At 39.1% G+C, this 9,330-nt stretch overlaps 1 protein-coding gene across 1 annotated transcript in view; it reads left to right on the top strand.

Moving 5' to 3' along the window:
- Positions 1-9,330, top strand: part of TAF3 (TATA-box binding protein associated factor 3) — a 229,043-nt gene that overhangs the window by 860 nt on the left and 218,853 nt on the right. Inside the window, exon 2 of the mRNA XM_006150038.3 lies at positions 8,119-8,361. Within this exon, the coding sequence (XP_006150100.1) occupies positions 8,119-8,361 (243 nt within the window). The remainder of the gene's footprint in view (positions 1-8,118; positions 8,362-9,330) is intronic.

Here is a 9,330-nt window from a genome sequence, read left to right as displayed (position 1 = left end):
TTCTTTTTAAGGTCAGTGGGTATCAAAGTGTGGCAGAGAGATCATAGGCAATTTACAAGGCTCTGCAGGTAATCTGGGCCAGAAAATTTTTTTTTTTTTGTCTTTTAAGCGAATGTCTGGTAGTGTCATAATTGGTGATATTTAATAATTTGGGATATTTAAATGTAAGCCACGCATCATCTTGTTGATGTGCAGCAGATGTGTATTTGGGGTGGGGAGTGGACCGCCCTACCATTCATTTACATTTGAGGTCATGATTTTAAGGTGGTAAACTGAGAACTGGATGAAGCGTTTTTCATAGGATATTTTATTTTGTTAAAGTGATCCTAGAGTGAAAAGTTGGGTCCCACAGAGATGCTTTAACTTCTTAGATTCCAGATTCCATTCTTCCATAGTGCTGCTGAAATAATCTGTCCATGACACAGATCTGATCTTATCATTATTCAAAATATTTCAATTGTGCTTCTTTGGTGACAGGCTAAGAATCTAAACTTTTAGGACACTGTTCCCTTTTGAGCAAGCATTTTTCCCTTATCTTCTGCCACCCTGCCATGCTAATCTGCAGCCATGCTGAGCTCCCTGTCTTTTCCAAAACATGTGTCCTTATCCGTTCCTTTGTGCATACTGCTTCCTAGAGTATCCTTTGGCCTCTGGTCCACCAGTAATACTACTTATATTTTGAGATTCATTTATCATTTGCTTTAGGCAGCTCATGCTATCTGCTCTCATAAGTCTGTGCATAGTTTTCTGTTATTTATCACTTTGTTTTGTAATCATCTGTGAATGTCTCTTTCCCCTACCTAGGAGACAAATTAATTATATTTGTATTCTGTAACCTAGTGTAGGGCCACAATATAGTAGACACCCAGGAAATACTTGTTGAATAAATGAACTGATAATATACTACTGTCATAGCTAATTACCTCATTTTCTGAGTTCCAAAAATATGTATTTTTTAAATGCTTAATTTCACTAATACCGCTGAATTTGGAACTGCAAAGTAATGCACATTCATTGTTAGCTGGGAAGTATACCTCCAGTAGAAAAATCCCTTGGCATTTGCTTCATACCCTTTCTGTCACTGTTCCATGGTCCTTGAGTATACTGGTTACCGTATGTTATGTGTAGTCCAGATTATATATTTGCTGTCAAATTCCTTTACCAAAATGTCCTGTTTCTCTAGGTACTTAAAATATCCCTGGAGTGCACAGCTCCAGTCTCCCGTCCCTCTCTCGGCGTCCCGGGGTTTGCGTTCTGCACCCTGTCCTAGGTCTGCCCTCTCCTCGGCCTCCAGCGCGCCGGGGCTTCCACTGCCCCTGCAAACTCTAGTCATTCCTCGGGTGTCTTTCCCTCACCCGCTAACTTCCCGCCACCACCAGGAGCCCAGACTCCGCTCCGGTCTCTGCACCCTCTTACCTCTCTCTCGCCCAGAAATGTGCTTCGGTTTTTACACCCTCTTCTACCTGGGTCCTTTTCCTCTCTTGCCTGCAAACTACTACAACTAGTTGTCACAGGCGCTCCGTCTACCGGCCGTTTCTTACAAGACTGGCCATTCTTTAGCTCCTAACTACACAAACTCGTTGACAGCTCTGCTCCGTTAGTGACACAGCCTCTTTTTCCTGCTCGTTTCATAGACAGCATCTGCACTGACTTTTCCCCCAGGTTGACTTTGCCAGTTTCGCTGATTAACTTTCCGTTTATGTCGGCTTCTACTGACTTCTCCCCTTACTTTTTTTTTTTTTTTTCTTTTTAATGTCAGTGGGTATCAAAGTGTGGCAGAGAGATCATAGGCAATTTACAAGGCTCTGCAGGTAATCTGGGCCAGAAAATTTTTTTTTTTTTGTCTTTTAAGCGAATGTCTGGTAGTGTCATAATTGGTGATATTTAATAATTTGGGATATTTAAATGTAAGCCACGCATCATCTTGTTGATGTGCAGCAGATGTGTATTTGGGGTGGGGAGTGGACCGACCTACCATTCATTTACATTTGAGGTCATGATTTTAAGGTGGTAAACTGAGAACTGGATGAAGCGTTTTTCATAGGATATTTTATTTTGTTAAAGTGATCCTAGAGTGAAAAGTTGGGTCCCACAGAGATGCTTTAACTTCTTAGATTCCAGATTCCATTCTTCCATAGTGCTGCTGAAATAATCTGTCCATGACACAGATCTGATCTTATCATTATTCAAAATATTTCAATTGTGCTTCTTTGGTGACAGGCTAAGAATCTAAACTTTTAGGACACTGTTCCCTTTTGAGCAAGCATTTTTCCCTTATCTTCTGCCACCCTGCCATGCTAATCTGCAGCCATGCTGAGCTCCCTGTCTTTTCCAAAACATGTGTCCTTATCCGTTCCTTTGTGCATACTGCTTCCTAGAGTATCCTTTGGCCTCTGGTCCACCAGTAATACTACTTATATTTTGAGATTCATTTATCATTTGCTTTAGGCAGCTCATGCTATCTGCTCTCATAAGTCTGTGCATAGTTTTCTGTTATTTATCACTTTGTTTTGTAATCATCTGTGAATGTCTCTTTCCCCTACCTAGGAGACAAATTAATTATATTTGTATTCTGTAACCTAGTGTAGGGCCACAATATAGTAGACACCCAGGAAATACTTGTTGAATAAATGAACTGATAATATACTACTGTCATAGCTAATTACCTCATTTTCTGAGTTCCAAAAATATGTATTTTTTAAATGCTTAATTTCACTAATACCGCTGAATTTGGAACTGCAAAGTAATGCACATTCATTGTTAGCTGGGAAGTATACCTCCAGTAGAAAAATCCCTTGGCATTTGCTTCATACCCTTTCTGTCACTGTTCCATGGTCCTTGAGTATACTGGTTACCGTATGTTATGTGTAGTCCAGATTATATATTTGCTGTCAAATTCCTTTACCAAAATGTCCTGTTTCTCTAGGTACTTAAAATATCCCTGGAGTGCACAGATAACCTTTCCTCCTTACACTTAGAACAGAATGTGTGTTGGCACTCTAACTAGGTATTCCAAAGTCATCAAGGGATCATTGTAGTGCTTTAATATGAACCCTGCTCCTAATTACCTAATTTCTATTGTCTATTTTGATGCTAAATTTGGTATACCGATTAGACTTTTTTTTTCCAGAAAGATTTTTGCTATAGAGTGCCTGAGCTGCCGGAGAGCCTGAGAGAGACGGAGAGACAGCAAGAAATCTCCAACCCCCTAGCGGGGAGAGCCTCACCTTAATCCCTTCTCCATTCTCCTTTTCCGGATTTTGGGCACACACAAGCGCCAGTCGTGAGTTTTTAAGTTTAGGACTCGAACCACAGTGGGAGTTGAACACTGTAACCATTACATCATCTGTTGGTCCCACTGATTAGACATATTTAGGTTCCTTTTCTGTACTACTATTTTCTCTCTCTCTCTTTTTTTTTTTTTTTTTGTTTTTATATTTGCAAGAGGGCACATATGCTCACTGGAGATTTAGGGTGAGGGAGGAAGCACCCCCTAACGGGATGTAGTGACACTTCAATTCTATCTCTTCCATTTCTGCATCCTCTCTGGATTTTGGGCACAGTTGCACATGTGTTACTTAGATCTCCCCGGGGCTGGAACTCAATCTGTATAGTTGGCCTTGAGGGATCTTACTTCCTTAACCATCAGGCTACAGAGCTGGCCCTCCTTGTTGTCTTTTTGACAAACATTTAGTGAGCACTACTTGTGAACTAAGCCCTGTGCTAGGTGTTGGAGACATATTACTATGAAAACGTTATTTCTGCCCACAAAGGGTATAGAAGGGTCAAAATGCAGCAAAACCAAACTGATGGCATTAAAAAACAGTTTCCAGGTTAAAGTAAGCTTCGGAAGTTACTATTCATTTAACAAGTAATGCATTTTAAAATTTCTCTGAAGTGATAGTTTTTCCACACATTAGGAGACAGATGTTTCTGTGTATGTGTTGTATTATGATTGAAATATGTGTGCATGCACTGAAAACAGCTGCTAAATTTTTCAGAATGACTCTTCAAGACTAGTACTGTAGTATAATTATTGCATGTTTTAAAAACATTTTTATTATTGGGACCAGCCGATGGTGTAATGATTACATACATCACTGGACTCCCACATAGCCCTCTGTGGTTTGAGTCCCAGACCAGTGGCTTAAAACTCATGCTAGCATGTGTGAATGTGTGGCTAAGATCTTGAGGGGAGAATGGAGGAGAAAGGATTGCAGTGTGGTCATTGACACTGGGGGATGATTTCTCACTTTCTGTCTCACTATCTCTCAGGTGAGTGCATGTGCCCTATAGCAAAAATCTCTAAAAAATTTATTATTATTACTTATGTATTTATTTCCATTCACAAGGGAGAAACAGAGAGAGAACGAGACAGGGTAAGTGAGAAAGCAAGCTGCCAGGTTCAGTAATCGGACCACAGTTGGCCATGTGGGAATCTAACATCTCAACCACCACACCACCTGCTGGCCCCTCGCATATTATAGTCAGTAAATGCAAAAGGAATAAGATAAAGAACAGATGGTTATGAGTTACGGATTCCACTGTAGGATTACTTTATAGAAGAGATGTGATTTAAGTTGAACTACGAAGTATGGATATATAAAAGTAAAGATAATTCCAGGTTAGAGACTAGCATAAACTAAGATGTTTAAATGAGATTAAACATGAGAAAACATTAAACATTCTTAGACTCCTAAGGAGTCTGGTTCGAAATATGTAGCTAGTTCATTTGAAGGGTATTCAAGGGAAATATTCAACAGAGTGAAATCAGATTATGGAGGGACTTAAAAACTAGGCAAAAAAAAAATAAAATAGGTGGTAGAAAACATTGTGTATTCCTGAGTTGGGGAATAATATGATGAAAGTGGTATTTTAAGGGACCAGCAGTTAGCATAATGGCTATGTTGCTGGACTCCCATGTAGTCAATCACGGTTCATGTTCTGGACGCAGTGGCTTAAAAGTCATGCCGGGCGCGTGTGCATGCGTGCCCAAGATCCCAAGAGGAGAATGGAGGAGAAGGGATTACAGTGTGGCCATTCCCCCGGGAGGGAGATTTCTTGCTTTCTGTCTCTCTGTCTCTCTCTGTCTGTCTGGTGAGCGCATGCACCTTATAGCAAAAGAAAAAAGAAGGTATTTTAAGAAAATTGTGCAGTGCAAGATAGATTCAAATGGGTAGAACTGAAGCTGAGGTAGTAGGAATATAGAGAAAAAAATGGAAAATCCATGGCAAAAGGGGTGAAAGTACTAAGAAGTTTTGAATTGAGATTGCAAAACAAATAGAGCAATTCAAAATGTTATTTTTTAGACTGAGAGAATAATAATGGCTTTAATAAGAACAGGAAAGTCTCTGTGTGTGTGTGTGTGTGTGTGTGTGTATGTATGTGTGTGTGTGTGTGTGTGTGTATGTATATATTCAATAAGAGGGAACAATGAGTATTTTATTTTTCATACATCACAGAAGTAACTCGCAGAAATATTCAAAGACTACAGAAGTGTTTAAAATTAGAGGTAAGTTTCTTGGTCAGTCAGTGATGTGGTGGTTGAGGCATCTGGATCCCACATAGCTGACCGCATGGTTCGAGTCCCAGACCAGGCAGCTTGGAAAACATGCTGGATGTATGTGCATGCATGTGTACCCAAAATCCCTTTTGGAGAAATGGAGAAGAGATTGTGGCCTGGCCATCTCTCATGGGGGTACTTTGTCACATTTCCTCTCTCTCTGTTTCTGTCTCTCCAGAGAGTGCACACACCCTCTAGCAAAAAAAAAAAGGCTGCTGTTTTGACCATACTGTTCCTTTATAATCCAGTTCTTGCCCCCTTAAACTGTTAACTGTTTGCCAGATATCTTTCCAGACCCTTGTGTTTGGGTGTGAGCATGTGCACATCTAATTCTAGCAAAATTAAATCACACATTATTCAGTGTGATTTAATTTCATACATACTGAGTTTGAAGTAATTGTGAAACATTCCAATAAAAAAAGAACTTTAGGCTTTCAGAGATCAGAAACTGGAAATCTTTGTAGTTTTAAAAGCTATAGAGATCTTCAATCTATTAATGGTAGGCACAGGGAAAACTTGCTTTAGTTAAAGAGATAGATATAGTTATATTTTTAATCTTTTCAATTCCATTTTATTTGACATCTAATTACATTTGATAATGTATGTGTAAATTACTTTTATGATCTAAGTTCTTCCTTGTAAATAATTCTTGGATTTAAAACATGGATGCGGTGGCATACTTCATTCATATAACATGTGTTGTGTGCCAGCCATGTGCCAGTCACTGTTTTAGGTTCCAGAAATGTATCATTGAACAACAGAGAGAATTGCAATGGACATTTTCTTAATCAACACAACCTACTAGTTATTTGATCTAAAGAGCAGAATAGTTGTATTTATTGGGCCTTGACTTTATGTCAACCATTGTTCCAGATACATTGAACTATCTGTAAACTTCTGTTGACATTATTCTATATTAGCTGATTATTTATGTGATTGTCTGTGGTGTTCTGGTTAGATGTCATATCATATTTAATGTTGACTTTTAAGAGTCAGCTTTTGGGGCCCAGCCTAGAAAGTATAGTCCATAGTGCTCTGGACTGCAGTGTTAGAAGCCACATGGCTGACTGTGGGTCAGATCCCTGGCCCAGTCAGCCTGAAAACACATTGGTTGTGGGAGCCAAAGAACTTAACAGACTGGAGACTTGCAGGAAGGAGATCATTGCTTAACCAGGCTCTGCTGAGGGTGCTTCTTTCTTCTTTCTCACACATGTATGTGTATGTATTCTCTTTTAAAAGAACAAACCCTACAACTTCCTAATATTTAAATAATGTGATCTGTTTAAAATGTATTAAATTTTTCTAGTTATGGGACCAGCAGTTAGCATAATGGCTATGTCGTGAACTCCCGTGTAACTGACCACGGTTTGAGTCCTGGACCTGGTGGCTCTAATTACATTTGATAATGTATGTGTAAATTACTTTTATGATCTAAGTTCTTCCTTGTAAATAATTCTTGGATTTAAAACATGGATGCGGTGGCATACTTCATTCATATAACATGTGTTGTGTGCCAGCCATGTGCCAGTCACTGTTTTAGGTTCCAGAAATGTATCATTGAACAACAGAGAGAATTGCAATGGACATTTTCTTAATCAACACAACCTACTAGTTATTTGATCTAAAGAGCAGAATAGTTGTATTTATTGGGCCTTGACTTTATGTCAACCATTGTTCCAGATACATTGAACTATCTGTAAACTTCTGTTGACATTATTCTATATTAGCTGATTATTTATGTGATTGTCTGTGGTGTTCTGGTTAGATGTCATATCATATTTAATGTTGACTTTTAAGAGTCAGCTTTTGGGGCCCAGCCTAGAAAGTATAGTCCATAGTGCTCTGGACTGCAGTGTTAGAAGCCACATGGCTGACTGTGGGTCAGATCCCTGGCCCAGTCAGCCTGAAAACACATTGGTTGTGGGAGCCAAAGAACTTAACAGACTGGAGACTTGCAGGAAGGAGATCATTGCTTAACCAGGCTCTGCTGAGGGTGCTTCTTTCTTCTTTCTCACACATGTATGTGTATGTATTCTCTTTTAAAAGAACAAACCCTACAACTTCCTAATATTTAAATAATGTGATCTGTTTAAAATGTATTAAATTTTTCTAGTTATGGGACCAGCAGTTAGCATAATGGCTATGTCGTGAACTCCCGTGTAACTGACCACGGTTTGAGTCCTGGACCTGGTGGCTTATACTCACGCCGGGCTCATGTGCATGCATGCCCAAGATCCTGAGAGGAGAAAGGAGGAAAAGGGATTGCGGAGTGGCCATCCCCCCTGGGGGTTGATTTCTCACTTTCTGTCTCTCTGTCTCTCTGTCTTTCTGGCGAGCGCACGCACCCTCTAGCAAAAACCTCTCCAAAAAAAATTTTTTTTTTCCAGTTACTAGGCCTTAAATTTATATTATATTTTATTTTGAGCTGCATATTTACTTAATGTTTTCTCTTAATATTTTAATATTAAGAGAGATTCTTAAAAATTGAGAATATACAATGAAAGAATGAAGCATTTTTCTTAAAATGATTTGATTTGCTTTTGACTTTGTTTCAGATGGCCGAACAGACCCAATTTTGGATGATGTTAGTGAAGCTTTCCAACTTATGGGGGTTAGTCTACATGAATTAGAAGACTATATTCACAATATTGAACCTGTTACTTTCCCACATCAAATTCCTTCATTTCCTGTTAGCAAGAACAATGTACTGCAATTTCCTCAGCCTGGAAGTAAAGATGCAGAGGAAAGAAAGGAATACATTCCTGATTACATGCCACCCATTGTGTCTTCTCAGGAAGGTATGTGATTTTTTTGTTTGTTTCTCACATTTTGGTGATGATTTTAACAGATTTTTAATTTTCTTAGCTTTCCATTCTGTGCCAACATATAACTTCAAGAAACGCAAACTATTTTAATGTTTCCTACAAATTTTTTAGCCCTTAAACCTACAAACTTGCAACTGGCATTACCAGGCAGAGCAGTGATGTAATGAAGGTTATATCTGATAAGGCATTTGTCTCCTTTGTAAATTTTAAGTAGGGGAGAACAGAATGTGACCATAGAGAAAAGCCTTCTGTATGTACAGATGTACTGTATGAGAATGGAATATAAAGTAAATTGGAAAAACTTGGAGCTCTTTGCAGTATCTACTGCGAGGATGAAGACCATTCTCAGCAATCAGACCGTCAACATCACTCTGAATGGTTGCACAATTCCCTCTACTCAGTGTAGAGCTCAGTCTCTTTGGAAAGAAAAAGAAGAGGCTGCGGGTTGACAAATGGTGGTGGAGTAGAATGGAACTGGCTATAGCTTGTACTATCTGTAGTCACATATAGAACGTGACCAAGGCTGTTACATTGGGTGTCTGCTACAAGATGAGGTCTTACTCATTTCCCTATCAATGTCATTATTCAGGAGAATGGATCTGTTATTGACATCCGAAATTTCTTGGGTGAAAAATACGAGGGTTCAAATTAGACTAGGTGTTGCTTGTTTAGCATCTCAAGCCAGAAAGTTGAGTTGATCCTTGAAGGCAGCCGCTGTGATGCAGCAAGCCACAACAGTTAAAAATAAGGATATAAGAATATTTTAGGGGAGGCCAGCAGATGGCATGGTAGTTGGGGGCACTGGATTCCCACATGACCAACCGTGGTCCGAGTCTCACTTTTTCTCTCTCTCTCTCTCATTCTGTCCCTCTCTGGTCAAATTAAAATAAATAAATAAAAGTAAATGAATAATTAAAAAAAAAAAGAAAATTCTTGGATGGC

Source organism: Tupaia chinensis, unplaced genomic scaffold (assembly GCF_000334495.1).
Source record: "Tupaia chinensis unplaced genomic scaffold, TupChi_1.0 Scaffold000275_1, whole genome shotgun sequence".
In the NCBI taxonomy this organism is placed as follows: Eukaryota; Metazoa; Chordata; class Mammalia; order Scandentia; family Tupaiidae; genus Tupaia; species Tupaia belangeri.
This window is presented reverse-complemented; position numbering and strand designations above follow the sequence as displayed.